Below are 26,801 nucleotides of genomic sequence, written 5' to 3'. Positions count from 1 at the left end.
GAGGATTGAGTCTGTACCTCAACAGGCAGTTTTAATAGAATATGGACAAAATGAGAAATGACACAGATAATGATACGGGAAGTATTCGCTCGTCCTTTTTTCAAAAGGAACAAGAAGGAATAATAAATAGTAGGTGTGGAGCGTACTGACATTACGCAGTTCCCAGTATGAAATAGCTGTAGGAATATTTTAAAGACAGAAGGGCCAGCAAATGAACCGAGGTTTTTGTTTGGGTTTTTTTTTTTTTTATTGTTGTCTTAGTAGAAGAAGATAACGGATTGGATGCAATGACTGCTTTTGACAGAATAAGCCACGATTGCCTTTCACAGGCATTATCTCTGTATGTACACCTTCGAGAAGATTCAGAAATTTTTTCATGAATAAAAATAAAGCAAGGTGGCATAGAGTGCCTAGTCTCACTTCATTGGTATTTTGGCGTCTTTTTTTGCCAGTGCCCAGGGCATAATCAGTTTCCCAAGATAAACCGTATGCTTCAACTTGCCAGAAGCTTCTAAAACTTTCACGGTACATCTTCTCCAAACCAACAGTTCCACTTTTACAAGTGACGCCCACAAGATCTACTTACACGAGTGAGGGTATGTACGAGGAGCTTTCTTGCAGCATTGCTCGTAATGGCAAAAGTTGTCATATATATATACATATACACACACACACACACACACACACACACACACATACACACACACTCACACCCCTCCTCCCCACCCACACACACAAGCAAGCGATAGATTATGCATATGTATAGAAAGAGGCCTGGGGTACCTGGGTGGCTCCGTTGGTTGAGCATCCAACTCTTGATTTCGACACAGGTCATGATGTCAGGGCTGTGGGATCGAGCCCCATGTCAGGCTCGGTGCTGAGCATGGAGCCTGCTTGAGAGTCTCTCTCCCTCTGTCCCGCCTCCACTCTAAAATTAAAAAAAATAATAAAGAAAGAAAAAAGAGGCCTGGACGTATATATCCCAAGCTGTTAGTGGTAGTTACTTCCTGTAAGTAACTAACAGTAGTTAGTTATAAAAAGAGTTTTGGTTTTCCATTTATATCCTGTACTTTTATAACAAGCAGATATTTCATTTTTTTTTAACTTGCAATTTATCTGAAAGAGAAAAAAGCCAAGCCCTTGTGGATCATTTAGCGATGGGAAATGGAAAATACCGAGGGTGGGGTATATAACGTTTGTGTTTATAGAAGAAAAGAGGCATTTGTGAAGGGTCGATATTTGTGAACAGAAACATATGTCAGTCACTGTTGGAGAAAGAAAAATATGATACATAATCCTGTTCTAAAGTATATGTATAATGTATAAATATTTTTGGAATAAAAACATTACTATCTCTCTCCAGAGAGAAAGTGGCTGGATCACATTATCTCTTTGAAGTTCTAGTTCTGTGGATGCAAGCATTTGCTTTAAAAAGCAATTTAAGGGGCGCCTGGGTGGTGCAGTCAGTTAAGCGTCCGACTTCAGCCAGGTCACGATCTCGCTGTCTGTGAGTTCGAGCCCCGCGTCAGGCTCTGGGCTGATGGCTCGGAGCCTGGAGCCTGTTTCCGATTCTGTGTCTCCCTCTCTCTCTGCCCCTCCCCCGTTCATGCTCTGTCTCTCTGTGTCCCAAAAATAAAAATAAACGTTGAAAAAAAAATTTTTTTTAAATAAAATAAAATAAAAAGCAATTTAAAGATTATGATGAGATGTTTAGACTGAGATTTATATTATACATATGTGTAGCATCAGTACTTCTAAAACTGCATTCATCAGTATGTCATGCCTTTTGCTTCTTAAATTCGTGAAGCACAACCGTAAAGAGAAGTTTTATTTGGGGTCATGAAAATGCAAAGGGGATGGAACACTCCTTGCTATTAGTTCTCGTGTCACATTATTGCATTACGTTGTATATTGGAAGGTAATTTGTATGAGTTTCTTCATGATTTTTTATAATCACACATCACCGTCTTGAAACTGTAGAGTAAATCTTGTGAAAATCTCCATTTCTGAGCCTTATTATGAAATTACATATTCTCTCCTTTTTGTGCATTTGATCAGCCTATCATAATCACAAAATGTTTTATTCTCCCAAGAACAGATCAAAGTGGGAGGGCGGCGGGGGGCTCCTGGGTGGCTCAGTCGGTTGAGCATCCGACTCTTGATTTTGACTCAGGTCTGATCTCACAGTCATGAGATCAAGGCCCACATCAGGCTCCGTGCAGAAAGTGGAGCCCGCTTGGGATTCTCTCTCTCTCTCCCTCTCTCTCACTGCCCTTCCCCCATTCATGGTGTCCCTCTCTCTTTCTCTCTCTCTCTCTCAAAATAGATAAATAAATATTAAAAAGGAGGGGGGGCACCTGGGTGGCTCAGTCAGTTAAGTGTCCAACTTTGGCTCAGGCCATGATCTCCTGGTTCATGGGTTCAAGCCCCGCGTCGGGCTCTGTGCTGACAGCTCAGAGCCTGGAGCCTGCTTCGGATTCTGTGTCTCCCTCTTTCTCTTCCCCTTCCCCTGCTCACATTCTCTCTCTCTCTCTCTCTCTCTCTCTCTCTCTCTCTCTCTCAAAAATAAAATAAACATAAAAAAAAAAAGAATAGATCAAAGGAACAGCTGCCTATTTGTCATCGGTTGGGACTATCATGGGAGTGGGCGGAAGGGCTAACTGACAACCCTCTTCTCGCCAGAGCCCTCTTCATCCTCTGAATCGTGGGTGGTAGCTTATTAATTCTTCACTAAACTTTAGGCATTTGGGGACAATGATGTCTCACGTTGGAGCTACCCGGGCTCTTTCTTCCAAAGATAATTACATTCCAAACTTGAAACCTGAAAGATAATTGGCCAGGCCGCAGCAAGGTACAGGGTGTAAGGTTATCTAAGACAATCTCTAATTCTCAAAGACACAGAACAATCTAGTTACTGGAAAGGAACTCCTGTCTTGCGGTTAACACAGATTATCTATGCCTTTCTTTCTTCTCAAAAAATAAAAACTGAAACAAAAACAAGGTGCCTCAGGAATACACTAAAAAAGAACCATTCATCTATTATTATGGAGAGCAGTGCTATATATCGCCCTAACCGTGCCCATGGTAAAATGAAAGTGTACTTGGCAATTTCTTTTCAAAATAAGATAAAACAGGGCGCCTGGGTGGCTCAGTCAGTTAAGCATCCGACTGCTGCTCAGGTCACGATCTTACATTTCATGGGTTCAAGCCCTGCATCGGGCTCTGTGCTGACAGCTCAGAGCCTGGAGCCTGCTTCAGATTCTGGGTCTCCCTCTCTCCCTCCCCTGACCATGTTCTATCTCTCAAAAATAAACAAACATCAAAATAAGCTAAAACCAGTCGTTGCGTGAATAAGTGAATGTATATACTCTTTCCATGTTTGTTCTTAATCTAAATCAGTCATAATTTTATCTTTTTCCTACTGTGAATTAAATATACATTGTCACATATCAAATAGGTTGTTGTCTTCTGAGGAATTATTCTGTTGGCTTTATGTTCTAAATATGTTGCACGCAAATTAATATATAAACAGGATTTGAGCGTGCAGAAATGTGTATATCCGTTTAACCTTGATTAGGGTCTCAACTCACATTCTTGTTGTAGGGCTTTGACCAGCTTCGACTTGAAGGATTGCTTTGTGATGTGACCCTGATGCCAGGTGACACGGATGACGCCTTCCCTGTGCATAGAGTCATGATGGCCTCTGCTAGTGATTACTTCAAGGCCATGTTCACAGGTAGGTTGGCTCGTCACATTCTGCACCCACATTAAAACAATATGGAAAATACGTGTTTAAATGTTTTTATTTCTAAAGTGAAATTCAGTTCTTTTGATCTGTATCTTTCCCAAAAGAAATAGTTTTCAAAAGCAATATACAGGGGTGCCTGGGTGGCCTAGTCGGTTGAGCGTCTGACTTTGACTTAGGTCATGATCTCAGGGTTCATGAGTTCAAGCCCCACATCGGGCTCTCTGCTGTCAGCACAGAGCCTGCTTTGGGATCCTGTGTCCCCCTGTGTCTCTTTCCCTCTCCCGCTCATTCTCTCTCTCTCTCAAAATAAATAAACTTAAAAAAAAAAAAAAGGAATATACACCCAGTACGTGTGGTTGTAGGTAGCATTTTTTAAAACTTGGGAAATGGATGTACCTTTTTCATACCTGTGTCCACTTTAATTTCACAGCTTTTCTTTTTCTCTCTGCCAGAGACTCTGGGTCCCACTAATACAATCTTTAACCTGTCAAAAGATACAAAGTGACAGGGGAACATTCTGGAAGCTCTTGCATTATATACAACTTCCATTAGGATAGAGATATTCCTCTTTAAGTACTCTCTTTTAACTATAAAATATGCAGAAGTCTGACTCTGACATGAATGCTTGCATAGAATAAAACTTTTCCTTGATTTCACCGCATCTAATTAGCGGCAGAAGCGAGTTTCACCTTAATTAAATTATCCACCCTTGTTTAATTGACTGTCTTTTTATTTAAGGTGGAATGAAAGAACAAGATTTAATGTGCATTAAGCTTCATGGTGTGAGCAAAGTCGGTTTAAGGAAAATTATTGATTTCATTTACACTGCAAAGCTTTCCCTTAACATGGACAACCTTCAAGATACACTAGAAGCTGCCAGTTTTCTACAGATTCTGCCGGTTTTGGACTTCTGCAAAGTGTTTCTCATATCTGGGGTAAGGCATTCTCACAGCTTCAAGGCTTTTCCTGCAGGACACCCTGACGTCGCCTGTTTGGAGACGGATGAAATTCGTTGCGTGGGCATCCGAAACGTTGGCCGTTCAAGACGCACATCAGGTAGTGCGTGCTCTGGAAGCAAGTTGAGAGGGAAACAGTACCAATGCGTTTTTACAAACAGAATTACGTAATGGAAATCTGTGGTGTAATCGCATGACATCAGACAGTGATAGCGCTTTGTAACGATAAAGATTTTATTTTTTAATTTTTAAAAAATGCTGTTTATTTTTGAGAGAGAGAGAGACACAGAATGTGAGCCGGGGAGGGGCAGAGGGAGAGGGAGACACAGAATCCGAAGCAGGGCCTAGGCTCTGAGCTGTCAGCACAGAGCCCAATGTGGGGCTCGAACTTGTGAACTGCGAGATCATGACCTGGGCTGAAGTCAGACGCTGAACCGACTGAGCTACCCGGGCACCCCATAACGATATAGATTTTAAACTGTTTGTTGATGTTATATATCTTAATCTGCTTTTATTTACCTTAACGATTTTATTTTTTTTTTTTATTTAAAAAAAATTTTTTTTTCAACGTTTATTTATTTTTGGGACAGAGAGAGACAGAGCATGAACGGGGGAGGGGCAGAGAGAGAGGGAGACACAGAATCGGAAACAGGCTCCAGGCTCCGAGCCATCAGCCCAGAGCCTGACGCGGGGCTCGAACTCACGGACCGCGAGATCGTGACCTGGCTGAAGTCGGACGCTTAACCGACTGCGCCACCCAGGCGCCCCTTACCTTAACGATTTTATACAGGCAGGCTTCTTTTTTCTTTTTCTTTTTTTTCCACTTTGTAGAAGTTTTTTTTTTTTATCCGATTTTTTTTTTATTTTGGTAAAATACACCATAAAATTTGCCATCTTTACCATTATTATTATTATTTTTTTAATTTACATTGAAGTTAGTTAGCATATAGTGTAATAATGATTCCAGGAGTAGAATCCAGTGATTCATCCCCTACATATAACACCCAGTGCTCATCCCAACGAGTGTCCTCCTTAATGCCCATCACCCATCTAGCCCATCCCCCCACCACAACCCCTCCAGTGCCCTCAGTTTGTTCTTTATATTCAAGAGTCTCCTGGGGCACCTGGGTGGCTCAGTCGGTTGAGCATCCGACTTCGGCTCAGGTCATTATCTCGCAGTTGACAAGTTCAATCCCCGTGTCAGGCTCTGTGCTGATGGCTCGGAGCCTGGGGCCTGCTTCGGATTCTGTGTCTCCCTCTCTCTCTGCCCCTACCCCGCTCACACTCAGTCTCTCTCTCTCTCTCAAAAATAAATAAACATGAAAAAAAAAACTTTTTTTAAAAAAGAGTCTCTTATGTCTTGCCCCTCTCCCTGTTTTTATATTATTTTTGCTTCCCTTCCCTGATGTTCCTGTGTTTTTATACAGGCAGACTTCTTAAATGGAATTCCATGGAAACATAATCTGAGCTTCTAGAAGCCTTTTAAACCAGGCTCAGTAATTTTTTTTCTTCCTTAAATATGGGAGCCAGGCCTTGAGAAGAAGTAATACTTATGTGACAACATATAGAAAAATAAGTCTTAATTGCATGGAAACGCATCACCCACTAAATGGTTTTTAGCCTTTATTAATAGATAGGAGAAGACACAGCTGCCAATGAACTGCTTAGCGGTCACGTGGTTCCTGAAGGCACTGCCCTATTTGAGACTCTTAAATTCTACTTCCGGGAAATGAAATGCTTTGGTTGCAAGGAGATATTGCCCAGAAGATTTCTGGAGTTTATGGAACTTGCTTTTGTAATTGGAGAATTATGGCAGTGGTAAATTTTGATATGTTTTCTAATTTATTATATGAGTAGATAACACATTTTTCTACCCCTGATTTAAACTCCTACCAATTCTAATATCGGTAAATTATTGCTGTTAGGCTTTCTAAAAGTTGCATTGACTAAACTGGGAGCCCAGTTTGCAAACCCTAGGTTTTAAGAGAACGTGTCCTTAGCGCTTTTATTAATAAGCTACTCCTTGTCTTATAAAGTCAGCCCACAGCTAATTTAACAGGACTGTGGAAAGTGTGTCTTGTTTGTGTGTTTCCATTTTAAAGCATCCATACTACTGTCTCACCATTATTTATAAACTTTTAAACTAACAGCCAAAAGGCAGCGTGGGGTTACAGTGTTGTTTATTCTCTATCACGTGAGTAGCCCACATGAAGTGTATTTCTCAAGATTCTGCTTGTCAGTACTGAATCTGAGCACTGACTCTCGTTTTAATTTAGTCACACAAGGCCCTCCCCCTTAGGACCTGTAAGCACCTTTCTTCTACGTTCATACCCCTGACATCATGTAACACCTTCGTCCCAGGAAAAAAATGAACTGAATGTATTTTTTAAGTGTATCACGTCCAATAATTACTTTAGTAATAACACTTAATGCTTACGTTTATATACTCTCAACATTTGCTTTTACACTGATCTCAGCAACACACGTGGTCATCCTGAGCCAAACTACATACGGTGTTATGATTTCTTTGGAACTGGTCATTAATAATAGACGTTCATGGTCAACCTCTTCTCTCGTAGCGAATTGTAGTACTTAGACCTTTAGATACGGGTGGCGATCTGTTCCTTTACCTGAAAGGAAAGGACCAAATGGAATAAAGCACAATTTATGAAAAGTCGTAAAAGTATACAGTTGTCAGAATAACAGTATGAAGAACAATCGTGTTCTAGAAAACTCTAAAACAAGTTTATTTAAAGATGCCATCACAGTAATTTTGCAATATTGACACATTTTGTGTAATTAGGAGGTTGGTTCTTTAACCTATTTGAAACATTTATTGTAACTGCGTGCTTTACCTGTTTGGAAATTTCTTCATTTTTATGAAGACTTAATATTGCTTTAAAGATTGTAATATTCATTCCTAGTGTCCTCTGCGGACCTCCTAAAACCCATTTCTAGTGGAGAAGAGGCTTGTGTCTGACAAAGCGTACCCGTGGTATAGTTTACTCCTTCCTCTCGGTTTTCGAAGTTTCTCTGAACTCTGAGGAAAAACACCCCTTTTCTTAGCACCGTTCTATTTACCTGTCTTTCATCCTGTTTGCTGAGGATATGTCTGTGTGATTTTACTGTGGAAATATTCCCTCTCAGAATCCATGATAGTTTTTGAGAACAGTTGGTCAATTATTGGCATAAGGATTATCTAAAATCCAACTTTTCCCTTATCCCTTCTTTTAATGCATTCCATTTCTTAGTCAAATGTTCAGCCTTACTCTATTTATTTCCTCTTTCCTTCTCAGCAATCAAGTGGATCGGGCAAGAGTAGCCCTTGGAAGTTTCTAGATAATGTATTTTTCAACAGTAGATTTGTTTTGAGTTCTCCCACAAGCTAACTTTTATGGATCATTTTTACATAGGATGGTCTCATGTTTTAAGAATTGCGTGCTTAAACCAAAGGTTTTGAGCGAATAGGTGTATGCTTTTAATGATGTGGTGGGATTATACTTCACGTAACCAAAACACTGCTTAGGCTCGAGCTTTTAGAAAGAAAAATCAACTTCCAATACAACTCTGGTCTATCCCCTTCTTAATTGTTTGTGTGGGTGAGAAGGAGCAGTGGTACAATAAAATGTGACTCGGCAAATAACTCACAAAGCGTTTTTATGTTAGTTTTGCGTGATAACTTTAAATACGACAATAAAACCACCCTCGCCTTTGGTGAGATAGAAAAACACCAGTGTTCTAGAACAGAGCATCAGGCTCCATAGAACAAGAACCACTCCCCGCTTTGCCATCCTTCGCAGTAATGCTTTTCTCTTAGGGTGTTAATGACTATTGTAGTTTATAGGCTCAGGTGCTTTTGTTCTTCTATGTTACTTTCCTGGTAGTTGTAGAAAAGAGAACTATGAAATGGATACAAAGGGATAACAGTGAAGGATGCAAAGCGGAGTAGGTAAAATTTTCTAAAAACATTGGCTTTCCGGGGCGTCCGGGAGGCTCAGTTGGTTAAGCGTCCAACTCTTTAATTTCTGCTCAGGTCACGATCTCACGGTTTGTGAGTTCGAGCCCTGCGTCGGGCTCTGCGCTGCCAGTGCGGAGCCTGCTTGGGATTCTGTCTCTCTCTCTCTCTCTCTCTCTCTCTCTCTGTTCTTCCTCCACTTGCGCTGTTTCTCTCTCTCTCTGAAAATAAGTAAATAAACTTAAAAACATTTGCTTTCCGAGATCATGGAGACGATGGAAAATTACCTGTTTAGTTACATGCCTAGACATGGCATTCATTTCCGTCTTTACGACATTCTGTAACTACAGCATGCTAAATGCTGCGCGGCCATTCCCTGATTTACACACAGGTTGTCGTTAAATTTTTTGTTTGTCACCTGTCTGCTGTTTGGAATTTGTAACATCTCGCATCTGCCCCCACGGAACCACTGGTACGGAGGATTTCAGGCCAGCCCACAAAACCCAATTTGGAACGTAAGGTTGCTGAAACAGGACGTTTGTCATTGAACCGGCAATATGACAATTGAAATATACGATTATAGAGAATAAACAAACCCGAATGAAGGTGAGCAAGGAACCATTGTGCTTTCGACTTAGCGATCCTCTTTCTTTAAGCTCATTGTTTTAAAGTTGTTTTGCTGTTTTTCCTTGATGCATGTATAGCCTTGGTTCCACTTGTACATTTATCATCACTGATCCGGGTGGGGAAGCTCACAATGAAACGTAGAGAGGTTTTTTTATGGAGGCTACCGGGGGTAATAGAGAGTTTGCGACCGTGGAACACGAAGGCGCCCGTGTGGGAGAGGCAAAAGGCAGAGTAAGGGAGTTCTCTCAAGGGAAACATGAAGGAAATCAGAAGAAGTTATTGGAAAAGACAGTTTCTTTTACTGTTAGGGGATGACGTCAGCAGCAAGCTTTGGGAATATCCTTCTTGATGTAAGAATTTCCTGTATGGTACTTGTATTTCACATTCCTTATTTGATCCAAATTGGATTTACCCATAAAAATTCACATGTCTTTTCAGATAATTCTTTTTTGCCTTTGGGGAGGTTTAATGCAAATTAGAGGAAAACTCATATAGATAATTTTTCGATGAATCGAAACCGTTCCTCCCCTCCCGCACCAAACCAATCTCGACTCCCTTATCGTCACGGCTGACATTCGGCAAGTGATACCCACGTACCGGTTGTTTGTGGTTGAGCATCTCTTCTCATTCATGGATACCCAGACTGGGCTGGGTGTTAAATATTCCAAGTACTAGTCCTTCCTACACCCTCCGTCCCCCTCAGTCACTCATTTGATTTCTTCCCAGTGTGTGGACACGCATTCTCTCTCTGCAGTGGTTGTATTTGATGCCAGGCTGCCATTTTAATAAACTAGACAGCACCAAGGATGCTTTGGCGCATGGACTATCTGAGGAGCATTCCCCCCCTCCCCCGCCCCAATTTGCCAGCTAATTCCCTGGTCTTTGCACTTTTTCTTAAGAGTTACAAAAGCAGAGACTCGTTTTAGTTTTTGCTTTTTTCCGAAGTGGAAGTTTATGTGTGTAACACACCGATCTTCAACAGAATAACATCTGATTTCTGATGAATTTCTGATGAATTTCTGATCTCTGATGAAACCTGTCATTAAAATATCATATTATGGCAGTGAAATGTTTGGGTGCATCGAGTGTGATTTGAACAATTTAATACAGCCGCAGTGAGGGACAGTATGTTAATGAGAGTAGCACTTTGAAAATTCTGATGCCTGGAACTGCCTTTAGGGTGACCTATGAAGGTTGTTTGATTGCAATAGAAGAATTTATAATATTTTATATCAAGGCAACTGAAATGTGCACTTGATTATTTTGAAAGCAGTTTTACTGGTTCTCATAAGTGGTTGAGAAATTTTGTCCTTTTTTGCTTCTATATCCTTTAAAACACTAATGTATATTTGAATTCATGTCTGTAATAACTCTTCCTTGGAATTCGGGCCAGGTTATATATTCAGATGAAATTAGAGTCCTTTCTACTTATGAGTTGTTTTTTTAAAATAAGCTTTAAACTTCCTATTTTATATTTCAAGATGTAATGCATTCTAATATACATGAATTTCATTAAATGTTGCATTACTGCACACATCCATTATTTAATACTATCTAGGCTAAATGTTTGGGTATATGCTAACTGAAGCACTTTTAAGAATCATGACTAAGAGGTTGATGAAAATGAACCATAATTGAATAATCGTGTATTTTTCCAAAAATCATTTACCATTATTCCATCACTTTGGTCTGCTTACATTGTTAACTGTTATTCTAGACTTTGCTTCTATAATCCCTATAGTCTACAATTAATTATTTGAGCTTTGATTACATGCACTTCATAACAACCAATTTTCTATTCCATACTTTTTGTCTGAGTTGCATTTAAAAATTAATAAGGGTCTAGTGATTTTCTATATCAATTCAAAATCTATTCTATTTTTAGTTGTCTCTATCATCACTTCTTCAATTTGTATATTGCCAATAATTATAGTATTTAACCTTTGTTATATACCCACAGCCTGATAGCTGTTGTACGTGGGGTATAGAAAATGCTTAGTCCTTCTATCAAGAAGATGACAATTTGGGGGCGCCTGGGTGGCTCAGTCGGTTAAGCGGCTGACTTTGACTCGGGTCGTGATCTCGCGGTTCGTGAGTTCGAGCCCCGCATCGGGCTCTTGTGCTGACAGCTCCGAACCTGAAGCTTGCTTCTGATTCTGTGTCTCCCTCTGTCTCTGCCCCTCCCCTGCTCACATTCTGTGTCTCTCTCTCAAAAATAAATAAACCTTAAAAAAAATTAAGAAGATGACAATTTGGAAGGTTATGAAATATCATTCTGTGGTGATTTTTAAGAAAAGACTAGACAGCTTTCTGTATATCCTAGTGGTCTGTCAAGGTCTTTTGCAGTCTTGTGTATCTGTATCTGAGCATACTGATATATAGAAGATATTTTCCAAATGCCCTTCAATAAAAGGCAGGCTTTTTTTTTTTTTTAATGCTGTTGTTTTAGTAATTGTTTTCTTATTGGATGAAGTCGAAGCGGGAAATGGGAAGGAACTAAATACCTTGATCCCATTTCTAATTCAGTTTCAATTTTTTAATCTTGGTTTGTTTTGTAGGCTATCCGTTTAGACTTCTATTTGGTGAGCAACAACGTCATTTTGCTTATTTGAAGTACCCATTTCTTGTTGCTTTTATCTGTAATCCTATCACTCATGACGAGAATCTGCAAACTTGGGAATCATTTTTACGTTCTCACCAACCTTTGCTTATCCCTGCTAGTAAATGTGTTCAAAGGTGCAAATTACCTTTGCTCTGGGGAAGGGCTACTCCTTTCCGGACTCGAAAGTAGATTCGTTACCCCAGACGTTAATTCCTGCCACCCGGAGTGATTTGGGCAAGTGACTAATAACTGTAACTTCATTTACACAATGAAAAATTTTATAAGCTGCCAACTTGCCACTCCTGCAATTGGATTGAAACGTACTTTTTATTAATCACATTGGAAATCCAAGGTATTGAACAGTGTTAAACTGTGTCTTTCAAAAGGCCCATAATTTGTTAATTTGTTTTTCCTAATTCTTCTTTTGTGTTACAGTTCTGTTTTAGGTATTCTTTAATATATAGCTATTAAGTTTAATAAGCAATTAAAATTTTTTGGAGATTCCTGTAAAGCAAATTGTTAAAAATTCTTCCTGAGTAATAAATCTATGAAAATAGCCTCGTGTGTGTGTGTTAACCTTAGAGCTTTCTGTGATAATGTATCAGCGGGGCTGATATTTTATGCAGAGAAGTAATTACTTCAGTCTCATTTCAGCTTTTAAATAAAAGGATAATAGAAGGATTAGGCAATTTTCTCTTAATCATCTGCCAACCTGGTAACAATACAGGTATGTCAGTGAAGTTTACGTGACATATGTGAACACACACACTGACAAAATTAAGAGAAAACCTTTGAGTCCTTTGCCTGTGACCTGCCTGTGTGTTTGTATACACACACAGATAGTTGTATGGCAGGCTTGTTTTAGTGATTTATTCCTTGCATAACATTTGCTGATATGATTTTCCCGTCTTCCCTTCTGTCCAGTTATTAAGGCTTCAGCAAGAGCTCTTGCTGAAGACGAGCCTCTGCATCACTTGTCTCCTTTTTCTGGAAGTTTCCATTTTTGCTATATTGTGATCTGTCCAGGGGAGACTTCTCTGGGCTCATTTTGACTCCAGGCACAGCTTGAGTATGCTAGAGGAAGAGAATGGCCCGGGGAAACTATGTTGCAAAGCCATCATCACAGACACCAGAAACTAACTGAACTGCATGAGTAAATGTGATGGGAGACAACACCTGTTCCAGCCCTCATGAAAATGATTCCTTTCCTCGTATTTCTGCATAAATAATGTGAAAATAACTTCACCCTAGGAATGATTGCCTTATTAAATTACCTTTATTAGGAACAATAACTTTTGAAGGGATCAAAATGAATTACGGTAATGAATCATGACTCTACATGAAAGAGAAATCTAGAGATCCTGTATTAGAGACTTTCTGTTTGTGGATTTGCTAGCAAGGTTACTTTTAGGAATCATGACTGAGAAGATGGATTGAGATGAACCGTAATAGAATAACCCTCTATTTTTCCAAAAGTTCCATCTAGCCAGAATTTTATTAGTATGTTTTTGAGAGGGAACACACATTTCCAAGAAGAGAAAAGGACTTATTTTGGCCATAGTCAAGTTGTAACATTGTTTCTCACGGTAACTTCTAATCTACTGATTTTGATAATTTTCCTTATTTTTCAATAGTCAATAAATATGTGTCCGCCACTTTTCTTTTTTTTAAACTCTAATTCCAATATAGTTGACATAGTGTTATATTAGTTTCGGTTATACAATATAGTGATTCAGCAATTCTGTACATTGTTCTGGGTTCATCATAAGCGTACTCTTAATTCCCTTCACCTGTTTCACCCATTTCCCTGCCCACCTCCCCTCTGGTAACCATCTGTTCTCTGTAGTTACGAGTCTGTTTTTTTGGTTTGTCTCTTTATTTCTTTGTTCATTTGTTTTGTTTCTTAAATTCTACATATGAGTGAAACCATACAGTATTTGTCTTTCTCCGACTAACTTATTTCGCTTACCTTTATACTCTCTACACCCATCCATGTTGTTGCAGATAGCAAGATTTCATTCTTTTTTATGGCTGAATGATATTCCGTTGTATATCTATATATCTGTATATCCATATAGATATATGTATATGTGTATATATATGTGTGTGTATACACACACACACACACACACACACACACACCCCACATCTTCTTTATCCATTCATCTGTTGATGGACACTTGGGTTGCTTACATAATTTGACTGTTGTAAATAATGCTGCAATAAACAGGGTGCATATATCCTTTCAAATTAGTGTTCTCATATTCTCTGGGTAAATAACCAGTAGTGTGACTACTGGATCATATGGTAGTCCTATTTTTAATTTTCTGAGGAACCTCCCTACTCTTTTTCAGAGTGGCTGCACCGGATTACATTCCGGCCAACAGTGCGTGAGGGTTCCTTTTTCTCCACATCCTTGCCAACACTTGTTGCTTCTTGTGTTTTTGACGTTAGCCATTCTGACGGGTTTTAGGTGATATCTCTTTATGGTTTTAATTTGCATTTCCCTGATGGTTACAGATGTTGAGCACTTCTTCATGTGTCTGTTGGCCATCTGGATGTCTTCTTTGAGGAAATATCTGTTCATGTCTTCTGCCCATGTTTTAAATCAGATTATGTTTTCTTGGTGTTGAATTGTGTAAGTTCTTTATATATTTTGGATACGAACCCTTTTTTGGATACCTTATTCACAAATAGCTTCCCCATTCAGTATTTTTGTTTTGTTGACTGTTTCCTTTGCTGTGCAGAAGTTTTTATTTTGATGTAGTCCCAATAGTTTATTTTTTGCTTGTGTTTCCCTTGCATCAGGAGATATATCTAGAAAAATGTTACGATAGCCGACGTCAGAGAAATTACTGCCTGTGCTCTCTTCTAGGATTTTTATGGTTTCAGGTCTCACTTTTCGGTCTTTATTCTGTTCTGTTGATCTGTGTGTCCGTTTTTGTGCCGATACCACACTGTGTTGATCACTACAGCTTTGTAGGATAACTGGAAATCTGGAATTGTGATACCTCCAGCTTCGTTTTTCTTTGTCAAGATTGCTTTGGCTGTTTGGGGTCTTATGCAAATTTTGGGATTGTTTGTTCTAGTTCTGTGAAAAATGCTCTTAGCATTTTGATAAAGATTGCATTAAATGTGTAGATTGCCCTGTGCAGTATGGACCTTTTAACGGTATCTGTTCTTGCAATCTATGAACATGGAATATATTACCATTTGTGTCATCTTCAGTTTTTTCATCAGTGTTTTATAGTTTCCAGTGTACTTGTCTTTCACCTCCTTGGTTAAGTTTATTTCTAGGTTTTTTTTTTTTTTTTTAATTTTTTTTTCAACGTTTATTTATTTTTGGGACAGAGAGAGACAGAGCATGAACGGGGGAGGGGCAGAGAGAGAGGGAGACACAGAATCAGAAACAGGCTCCAGGCTCCGAGCCATCAGCCCAGAGCCTGACACGGGGCTCGAACTCACGGACCGTGAGATCGTGACCTGGCTGAAGTCGGACGCTCAACCGACTGCGCCACCCAGGCGCCCCATTTCTAGGTATTTTATTATTTTTGGCATAATTGTAAATGGGATTGTTTTTTCTTTTTCTTTTTCTTTTTTTTTTTTTTTTGCTACTTCATTGTTGGTATATAGAAATGCAGTGGGTTTCTGTATATTGATTTTGTATCCTGAAACCTTACTGAATTCATTGAACAGTTCTAGTAGCTTTTTGCAACAGTTCTAGTAGTTTTTTGGTGGAGTCTTTTGGGTTTTCCATATATAATATCATGTCCTCTGCAAATATCGAAGGTTTTGCTTCTTCCTTCCCAATTTGGATGCCTTTTATTTCCTTTTCTTGTCTGATCGCTGTGGCTACGACTTCCAGTACTATGTTAAGTAAAAGTGGTGAGAGTAGACATCCTTGTCTTGTTCTTGATCTCAGGGAAGAAGCTCTTAGTTTTTCCCCATTGAGTATGATGTTAGCTCTGGGATTTTCACATACGGCCTTTATTATGTTGAGGTATGTTCCCTCTAAACCTACATCGTTGAGGGTTTTTATCATGAATGGATATTGTGCTTTGTCAAATGCTTTTTTCTGCATCCGTTGAAATGATCACATGGTTTTTAACCTTTCTCTTGTCGATGCGTTGTAGATAATTTTCTTTTTGTCACTTTTGTAATGGATTGGTGGTTTGTGAATTCTCTTTAGGTCCTTAATGTATTTCGATAACAATTTTCATTTGCATCTATATGGACAGTAAAATTCTCAGTTTAGTCTTATTCTAGAACAGGTATTTTTGTTATCCAGAGATGAGTGTCATGAAAATAGTAGTATTTTAATATTATTTATTGATTCAACAGGTCACTTTAGACAATTGTGTCGAAGTTGGTCGGATCGCCAACACCTACAATCTGACAGAAGTGGATAAATACGTCAACAGTTTTGTCTTGAAGAATTTTCCCGCATTGCTGAGCACCGGGGAGTTCTTAAAACTCCCTTTTGAGCGTCTTGCCTTCGTGCTTTCCAGTAATAGCCTTAAGCATTGCACTGAACTCGAGCTCTTTAAGGCCACCTGTCGCTGGCTACGCCTGGAAGAGCCTCGGATGGACTTTGCTGCAAAATTAATGAAGAACATACGATTTCCACTGATGACACCACAGGAGCTCATTAATTATGTGCAAACCGTGGATTTCATGAGAACTGACAACACGTGCGTGAATCTCCTTTTGGAAGCCAGCAATTACCAAATGATGCCGTATATGCAGCCAGTGATGCAGTCAGACAGGACTGCCATTCGCTCTGACACCACTCATCTGGTCACACTGGGAGGAGTTCTGAGGCAGCAGCTGGTTGTCAGCAAGGAATTGCGCATGTATGATGAAAAGGCCCACGAATGGAAATCTTTAGCCCCCATGGATGCCCCAAGGTACCAGCATGGCATTGCCGTCATTGGAAATTTCCTCTATGTCGTCGGCGGACAGAGTAATTATGACACGAAAGGAAAAACGGCGGTCGATACAGTCTTCAGATTTGATCCTCGCTACAATAAATGGATGCAAGTTGCATCCTTAAATGAAAAGCGCACCTTCTTCCACCTAAGTGCCCTCAAAGGATACCTGTATGCAGTCGGCGGGCGAAACGCGGCTGGTGAACTGCGTAAGTGTGCGCATTTATGTTGAGCATAGAGTCTGATTTCTTTACCCCCAAATTCTTGTTAAATCATAAAATAAGCAGTTCCATGAAATTAAAGGCAAAGACTTAGCTAGGGTTTCATTTAAACTGTTTTTCTAAATTATTATTATTATCATTTCCTAAAATATCAGAGATAATCTGTATGCCTAATCCGAGTGTATGTTGTTGGCCAGGGTACAAATTATATCTTAGAAGTATAGCAGTATGTTGCAGAATATTTTATTTGGCAGTATATATGGTTTTCACCTTGACAGGATAACTACACAGTATATTCTGCTAATTTAAATTCTGATAGAATCTCAGACAGAAGTTTGGCACGTTTCCTTATTTTCCATTTTTAAAAGCCCACATAATATTTTAGTGAGCAGGTTAAAATCCTTCCCTACAGAGGACCCACTGTGACTGTTTCTTCTTTTACATAATCTGTTACCCTATCCCAGACCACATAGTGAGGTCATTTTCTTTATCAATTAAATGTACAAAGTTCAACATTACCCAAAGTTTATTTACTTTGAGTAATATGATCTGGGACTATTCGTTTCAAAAACCATTCTCTCTTGGTGAAATACCAAACAGCTTTCTTCACTAAAACTGATGGCCACTTTTTTGTCTCCCTAAATCTAAAATTGGTCACAAGTACGGTGAACAATTTTAGATGAAATTGGAATGAGATAGCTGTCCAAAAAGAGGTCAGGAAGACCACATTTACTGTCACGCCTTACATATCTGTCATTACCATCATTGCTTGGCCTTTTTTGCCATCCTTCTTTTATTTGGTTATGAATTGAGTCCTTGTAGCTGACCAGCGTCCCAGGCTCTGTAATGCTGGGCAAGTGAAAAATGTTGGCATTGGCTCTGGATAAATTCACAGTAATTATCAGAATCTTTTTCTTCTGTAGTCTAAGAAATAAAAAGTAGCTTAATGGATTTGAGAACAAGCTGTTTATTGGAGGCAAAAAGAACTGCTCTCAGCTCTTAACACTTTCCAGCTTATCAAGCCCTTTCTTGTTCGTGATGTCTTAATGTCACTGACCCTTCCTACCCACAGTTTGATTTCTTCTTTTGTTGTCGTAGTGATATTTTTTCTAAGACCAGGCTTTCAAAATGGTTGGACTTCAGGTGTCATTATCATGAACCACACAGATTTCCCAATGTATTTTAATAATCAGAGTTTTTCAAGTTTATTTATTTATTTTTGAGAGAGAGAGTGAGAGAGAGCACATGAGCAAGTAGGGGAGAGGCAGAGTGACAGAGAATCCCAAGCAGGCTCCCTGCCGCCAACGCAGAGCCCGACGCGGGGCTCAAACTCACGAACCGTGAGGTCATGCCCTGAGCCAAAACCAAAAGTCAGACTCTTAACCGACTGAGCCACCCAGGCGCCCCCCAGTAATCCGACTTTGAAAAGCATTTGAGGCATTAGTATCCTTCAGTGTAGAATTGTCACTTCAGGTCTCCTCAGTCACGCCACACAAGTTATTTTCATGTTGTTCTGGTATTTTACATTTATGGCGTCTGGAAATATCCAAGCTAGTGACTTGGTGCTTTCTCGGGAAAACCACTGGTCTCGGATAATCTTTACAAGTTTACAAATTATAGGTCTTCGATCCCGGCAGTCAGCAGTCATTTCAAAACCTCTTTCTCCAGGGAAATAGTGCTTGCCCACTGATGTCCCCACCCCTGTCAATAGGAAGTTTTCAGTGTATTGTTCCTAGTGTTAATTGGAGGCCTTATTCTTCTGAGAATTTATAATCTTTGGGCCAGGGAGAGTCATTACATAAAACCAGGAAGCTAGAGGCTTTCTTTTTCTGAGCTCTGGCCATGTTATCCTCATTGGGCAACCGGCCTCTTCCTTGCTCGTGACCTTCAGAAATCACACCCTCTATCTCTTATTAAAAATAGCCTTCTGTGTTTCAGTTTGAAACTAAAAAAGAAAGAAGCCTGCTTTTCATGGGCTATTCCAAATTCATAATAACTCTTCGATTATATTTAGGCTTTAAAATCACAATCTCCCAAAGTTTCATCCTGAGGATAATGACTTAAATATTCCCAGAAAATATTCCCCCTCTAGATGGTAAACTTAGGCCCATCTTTATCTAAATTCATAAACTGCATTTTTCGCAAGTACATGTATCATCATAATATAGACCCAAAGCCTCAATACCAAGAAACAACTCAAATTCCATTTAAAGGCCAATGATATGTCTTTCCTTTGACATTACCTCCCATAATCTGTAAGTAAACTTTTGTGGAAAAGGACTGGTTTCCTTAAAGTCAGCATACCCAGCAAAGCCAGTCTGTAGTAATTTTTTTTTAGTTCATTTGCTTATTTTTGTGTGTGTGAGAGAGAGAGAGACAGACAGACAGAGAGCAGGGCAGGAGCAGAGAGAGGAGGGAGACAGAGAGAATCCCAAGCAGGCTCCGCACAGCCATTGCAGACCCCTACATGGGGCTCAAACCCACGAACCGTGAGATCATGACCTGAGTCAAAATCAAGAGTCATACTCTTAACCGACTGAGCCCCCCTGGGCACACCAAGCATGTGACTCTTGGTCTCAGAACTGTAGGTAGAGATTCCTTAAAAATAAAATCTTAAAAAAAAATTAATAGGTTCATCAGTACCAGTATATCATTTATTCTTCATATATACAATGACCATTGCCTATATGTAATTATGAAAAGAAACCAGGGGCAGCATTTACAAGACACTTTCGATCATTTTAATGCATTTGGCTTTTTAAAATCCCTTCGTGGAGTGTATGGACCTAAACCTATAGTACATTAAAAGATACTACTAATGCATATGGGAAATATAATTCCTTAGAAATGCTGCTTTCCTGTGACACCAGGTACAATTGGAAATGACGTGAAGCTTAGACCAGCTGTCACTTACGAGAAAGAGGAGTCCGTTATTTCTGGCATCTTCCAAATTTATGTCATACAAGAGATCGATCTTCCATTGAGGTTTTCTATACTGAAGAGAGAGATGACAGCTCAGATATCTTGCGCTTCTGTTCAATATTAATAAGTCAAGCTTTGTTTTTTTTTTGTTTTTTTTTTTTTAAACTTTTTTTTTCAACGTTTATTTATTTTTGGGACAGAGAGAGACAGAGCATGAACGGGGGAGGGGCAGAGAGAGAGGGAGACACAGAATCGGAAACAGGCTCCAGGCTCTGAGCCACCAGCCCAGAGCCTGACGCGGGGCTCGAACTCACGGGCCGCGAGATCGTGACCTGGCTGAGGTCGGACGCTTAATCGACTGCGCCACCCAGGCGCCCCAATAAGTCAAGCTTTGAAATGCTGAAAAAACTTAACAGAAAACGTGTTAGGTTCTTTTTTCAAATAAACGCACAATAAAGTTACTGAAATTTATCAAATGCCTCCCTATCCCTTAACGGATTTGCAGTTTTGTTCATTAAACACCCCATCGCCAGCTGGCACTCTAAGATTCTGGAGACCATACCCCCCCTGTCTGGGATCCATTGTTGTTCCGGTGGTTATCCGGGGTTAATCTCTTTCCTCATCTCAAAAAGAACAAGCAAGTTCTACATCATCTCTTGGGACCGATTCTGGGCTCCAGTCGGCTCACCTGAGAAAATAAGAATCTTTGATGATTTATGAGAAGTAAGCAACCTACGTGTAATTCTTAAGTTGGAGAAGGTCTCTAATTTAAGTGGCAGGCCACCAGGCCACTGAAGATGATGCTCTAGAATAAGGGTCAGCAAAAGTCTGTAAAGGGCCAGAAAGTCACTATTTTCAGCCTTGTGGGCCGTAGGATCTTGTCAGCTCGTTACCTCTGCTGTCTTGTCACAAAGGCAACCACAGACGATTTATAAACAAACGGGTGAGACTTTGTTCCGCTAGAGCTTAATGTAGGAACCCCGACGTTGGAATTCCATACGATTTTTCGTATGCCACAAAGTAGTTTCTCTTTGATGTCTCCCCCCAACTCTTTAGAAAGGTAAAAGCCATTCATATTTTTATCTCGTGAGACATACAAATGCAGGCAGCATCCTGGATTTGGCTTACGGCTCTAATTTGCTGGCCCCATTCTAGAACTCACTAATTCATTGCCATTCCCGCTCATCGACCGCGATGGAACCGCTGCTTTGTGTTTTGCATCACCCCTTGCCCCCTCCCCCTGTCAGGGTTGTTGGGCACTAACCTCTATCTCACTGCCTTGTGAACACAGAAAATAGAAATAAGGGCATGTGTGTGTGTACACTTTTAATTAGATGTCTTCTATTTTGAAAGCAAATAGTATGGATTTTGCTAAGAACGACACCATTTCTTCCTGGAGAAAGTCTATAGGTTGGCAGTAAATATTAAATGATGGGGAAAGCCAAGGGAAGTGGATTATTTAGCCAGAAGACGGAAAGTTGAGGGATGATGAAGTATTCCATAGCTATTATATTACTGGTGGTAAATATAGGTGGATTCTTATAACCTCTATTAGGGGAAAAATGCAATTAATTCACTGACAGAAGCACAGCGTTATCTTTCTACATGGGAAAGTTTTCATAATCATGAAGAGCGAATAGCTGTTCAACTGCCAGCTCCAGTCCAAAAAGAGTAAAAGAAAACTCATGGAAACTCCATCAGAATCGATGGAATTAGACATAAGGAAAGACTGTTACACTCTAGAAATTTCCAAGTTCAAGGCAGCATCTTTCATTAAAGAAAGCATAGGAAGGTCACGATCTCGCGGTCCGGGAGTTCGAGCCCCGCGTCAGGCTCTGGGCTGATGGCTCGGAGCCTGGAGCCTGTTTCCGATTCTGTGTCTCCCTCTCTCTCTGCCCCTCCCCCGTTCATGCTCTGTCTCTCTCTGTCCCAAAAATAAATAAAAAACGTTGAAAAAAAAATTTTTTTAAATAAATAAATAAATAAATAAAATAAATAAAAAATAAAAGGGATCACCTTTTCTATCTGTCTGGACCGTGATTGGTCTGTTCTTGAGGCTATAACAGATTGATATTTAAATAAGTTGAGGCCGCTTCTCCGAAACACTTTATGTTAAAGATAACAAATTTATTACTGAAAGGAAGTGCCCCTGATAAAAATCTGAACTTCGTATTATGTCTCCAGTCATCTTCCAATAAAAGCATTACTGGCTACAATGATATTGGATATGTGCACATATTGGCTTTAATGTATAAATGTAGAAAAATTATTGTCAGTGTCTATTTTGTAGTCGGGATATAAAATAAAGCAATAGGTAGTCAGAACATACACCTATGTTCTGCAGTGTGCATACATGTTCGTTCTGAACTTCAAATTTTGCTCCCTATTAACCTTTCTTTGTTTCCTAGATGGTGGATCAGCAGGGGGGCCAAGAACTGGCTTTTTTTCTCCCTTATGATTTTCTCATCTTCCACATATTTAGAGGAAGGAAATGGGAGACATGTCAAATTATAAAGATGTAACAAGTTACTAGAAGCAAAGAAATCCTAGCAATTTCTGCAGTGACAGAAATGTGTTAGATTATTACATAAGTATCTAATGTAAAATGTATTGCAGCGACAGAAATGTGTTAGATTATTACATAAGTATCTAATGTAAAATGTATTCATGGTTCATCTCAGTAATACAATCTCAATGAGTAAAAAAAAGAGGTCCCCGAAGGGTATCTCATACCTGTAAGAAATATGGATCGGTTGTTTAAATATTCTTATTATTCAACTTAAAAGGAAAAAGAATGAATTGCTAAATTTGAACTCATACACGATTTCCTTGTCTGTTCTTTTTTTTTCCCCCTGAACAACAGCCACAGTCGAGTGTTACAATCCAAGAACAAATGAGTGGACCTACGTTGCCAAAATGAGTGAGCCCCACTATGGCCATGCTGGAACCGTATATGGAGGAGTGATGTATATTTCAGGTAAACAATTCTAATGCAGATGCAATTAACACAACACATACACTTTTAACCATGTCACCATCTTTCCATATAGTATATAAAAATAATCCAGAAAAAATGGATAATCGAAGTATAATTCATGTTGATTTGAGAAGATCTGTTGTGTGTTTGTATTTGCATATAGATGCCTTTGGTATTTTATAAGGTCATAAGACTAAGAGCAAAATAGTCCTGCTGTACGTACCTGACTTGGAAGAAATTGGAAAGCATTCAGCTTCCCCAGCTTGCCTTCCAGTCCCCATACTCCCTACTCTCTCTAATAAAGCCTGTACTCTAACAACCCCCGTTCATATTCTCCGTAGCGATACTTAATTCATTGTGATTTTACATTTAGCTAAACTCTATGATGAAATATATCATTGCATAACATGCAAGCTGTACTGTGCATAAACTTGCTTCTGATGTACCTATAATGCATAATGATGTTCATTCTGTCATTTAGTGCACCCGATAATGTGTTTTTCCCTTTTCTTCAGCATTATCATGGGATTCTACTGTGATGTCCTTGCGTGAATAATTCTGTGCCGATTACCTATATGTTGGCGATGTGCACTTATATTTTTCTGATAACAAATCCTAAAACAGCTACAAGTTGCTCCAGTAACAACTTTCGTTCTCAAACTGTTGGTGTTGAAATCGTCCTTATGTCAAATTTAGAAAGGAGTCTCATTTTAACGTAACTCTCACCTCGGGTGTTGACATTTTACTTTCGTAGGCAGCTTCTTCTCGTCTGGCCCTGACATGGTCGACTTTTGCCACTTTCTTCCCATGCCGAGAGCCTGCCCGTGCCAGGCCAGCAGCTACACTATTAGAGAACAGAGGCATTAAGGTGATGTTTGTGGTCGGAGTCTCTGAACGCTGCTGCCTTATGAAATCTGTAATCAGGAAGGATCAGTGAAAGGCCTGGAGTGTGTGATTGGCAGGTTTCTGGTGTTAAATTTATGAGCAACTACGGCATGTCTTATATTGCGAGAGCCATCCAGGAAATCATATGCTCCGCTACTCAGTGATTTACACCCTCTACCTATTTTATGTGCGTAGATGCTATGCCATTATAATGAGAGCTCTAAATCCTCTGGGGATTAAAAAAAAAAAAATGGCATCGAATGGTTCTAGTGGTACTCTGCCATAGCTAACGTGTATTGCGGAAACGACCTTACCAGTCAAGAATAGGATCGTAACCATAGCTGATCCTCAAACCAAAAAAAAAAAAAAAAACAAAAAAAAAACGGTTTTTTTGTTCCCAATAATTTTTTTAAAGTACAGGAGAAAAAAAAAAAAGTTAAAAGTCAGAAAGAAAACAATGATTGCCATCTGGCCACCAGATAGTAGAGTTTTGATTGACACGGATGAAAATTTGTTTAGCCCTCTCCCTAATCTGCAGAACATAGAGTCTGGTACTTTCATTGTAGAGGGTGATTTATAAGTGACCTACGAACGTCCTTCGTAGACAATACAGACTCACCAGGTCAACAACAAACTGCTGTACATATGAAATTCCATACGTGTTCAGCATTCTAATTCTCCAAATGTCCATGCTGATAACGACAAGATTACCTTCCTCACCCCACCGGGCAGAAACTCTACCAAAAAACCCAGTTCCGAGTATTGTTACATGCTTGTGTGTTTGCATAATACCATCCACCTTGCAAAGGAGCATTTTGATTTGTTTGACTTCAAAGTCCCAATGCTAACAAGATTACAAGGGTGTAGCCGTTCTTATGTGGCAAGTGAGGAAATGGGCAACTGGAATTTAACACGCCCCCCAGCCCAGTGCTCAGCTCCCGGGGCGTGCCTGCTTCATAGCTGCGATTTACCGCAGACCCAGCTCTCCAAAAGTGGCCCAAATATATTTTCATGTAGTAAAGCCTCATAAAGTCCATGGGTCTCTGCTTGAGAACGTCCTTGAAATAATATAAGCTAGTTTGTGGTTCTTTAAGAATCTGAAGATGGCGGGGCACCTGGGTGGCTCAGTCGGTTAAGCGTCCGACTTCAGCTCAGGTCATGATCTCGCGGTCTGTGAGTTCGAGCCCCGCGTCGGGCTCTGGGCTGACGGCTCAGAGCCTGGAGCCTGTTTCAGATTCTATTGTCTCCCTCTCTCTGCCCCTCCCCCGTTCATGCTCTGTCTCTCTCTGTCTCAAAAATAAATAAACGTTAAAAAAAAAAAAAAGAATCTGAAGATGGTACCTTCTTGATTTTTTTGTAATCCCAGAGAAAGTACTTGCTGAGGGCAGACACATATAAGGACACCACCGATCAGCTGTAAAGTGTCACACTGTGCGGCCACAAGTTCATTATCTGTGGTAGCCTTTTATTTACTTGTGCTTTTTTAGAATTCTCTGTCTACCTCATGCCTACTTTCATTCTTTAGGAGGAATTACTCATGATACTTTCCAAAAGGAGCTGATGTGCTTCGACCCTGATACTGACAAATGGATCCAGAAGGCGCCAATGACCACTGTCAGAGGTCTGCATTGCATGTGTACGGTGGGCGAGAGGCTCTACGTCATTGGTGGCAATCACTTCCGAGGAACGAGCGATTACGACGATGTCCTGAGCTGTGAATACTACTCCCCTATCCTTGACCAGTGGACCCCAATTGCTGCCATGCTAAGGGGGCAGAGTGATGTTGGGGTCGCTGTCTTTGAAAATAAAATCTACGTGGTTGGTGGGTATTCCTGGAATAACCGTTGCATGGTAGAGATCGTGCAGAAATACGACCCAGATAAAGATGAATGGCATAAGGTTTTTGATCTCCCGGAGTCCCTTGGTGGCATCCGAGCTTGTACGCTCACGGTTTTCCCCCCCGAAGAAACCACACCATCACCTTCTAGAGAGTCCCCTCTTTCTGCACCGTAAGATCATCCCTCCAACTAAGACGCTGTAGTCCTATCTTTGCAACATGTCATGAATTCTCTTCTTTTGCCCCCCTTTAGTAGTGTGTTAGGATTAGCCTCCAGTAATCGATACCGATATTGGAAAAAAGACAACCTTGATGTTATTTGTGCTGTTCGTTTGGCTTAGAGTGTTTATCAAGTGGTAACAAAACCATTCTGGAAATGTATCCCGTTGAAGCTGATGTTTAACATACAAAAAAACAAAAAAAAAAAAAAAACCAAAAAAAACAAAAACACAAAAAAAAAAGAACCCACCAAGGTATTGTCTATAAAATGTTTCTTCAGTACTTTCTTGATGCCGTGTACCGGGTGTGAGGTATTTATCATCTCCTATTCGAAAGCCCCATAAACCAACTTGCAGGTGGATTGTAACTACAACTGTGCTAATAACTAGGCTTCAAAGTAAAAAGTTTTCGCTTTCATCTTTGTGAGGTGTGAAAGGGAGGCGGCCCGCCCCACCAGGAGACAATAGCGAAAGGTCGCCAACTCGCATGAGCTCCCTCCCTCTTTTCATAAAGTATTTTTGACATATCTGTCAACCCACCTGTCTGTGTGGGTGCATTGAGAACATAGAAAGTTTCTTAGACACACAGGAGAAATCGTAACTGTAACCAAACAAACAACAACAAAAAAAACAGCACGACCCCTGTACTTATAAACAAGGGTTCGGGGTTTCTAAAGTGTGTATAGAGACACACACATACATACATCAGACACAAAATTTTAAACCTTGAACGGCGCGTCGGATCAACGTGCAAAAGCCTTTTTAAATTCCTTCCAAAAAGCAGCTTCCATGAGGTGGTGGATAAGGGCTAGAAATTTTGAGCAACTCAATTTGTCACAAGACCAAATTTTTCCTTCTGAGACTGTAATCGACACCTTCTCCTTGGCTGTTGAGGTAACTTACGTATTATGTGTTCTGTATACTC

General features: G+C 40.0%; 1 protein-coding gene across 11 annotated transcripts in view; it reads left to right on the top strand.

Annotated features, from left to right (window-relative positions):
- Positions 1 to 26,492, top strand: part of KLHL13 (kelch like family member 13) — a 207,315-nt gene extending 180,823 nt beyond the window's left edge. For all 11 annotated transcript variants that reach the window (XM_040468019.1, XM_040468015.1, XM_040468016.1 and 8 more), the window contains 5 exons: positions 3,604 to 3,736; positions 4,487 to 4,683; positions 16,230 to 17,025; positions 22,823 to 22,936; positions 25,347 to 26,492. In XM_040468019.1, coding sequence (XP_040323953.1) covers positions 3,604 to 3,736; positions 4,487 to 4,683; positions 16,230 to 17,025; positions 22,823 to 22,936; positions 25,347 to 25,834 — 1,728 coding nt within the window. In that variant the 3' untranslated portion in view covers positions 25,835 to 26,492. The remainder of the gene's footprint in view (positions 1 to 3,603; positions 3,737 to 4,486; positions 4,684 to 16,229; positions 17,026 to 22,822; positions 22,937 to 25,346) is intronic.
- The last annotated feature ends 309 nt before the right edge of the window (positions 26,493 to 26,801 follow it).

The sequence above is a fragment of the Herpailurus yagouaroundi genome, unplaced genomic scaffold (assembly GCF_014898765.1).
Source record: "Herpailurus yagouaroundi ecotype Mexico unplaced genomic scaffold, PumYag 67641, whole genome shotgun sequence".
NCBI classification, from domain to species: Eukaryota; Metazoa; Chordata; class Mammalia; order Carnivora; family Felidae; genus Herpailurus; species Herpailurus yagouaroundi.
The sequence above is the reverse complement of the archived record's forward strand: the minus strand, read 5'-3'. Positions and strand labels throughout refer to the sequence as shown.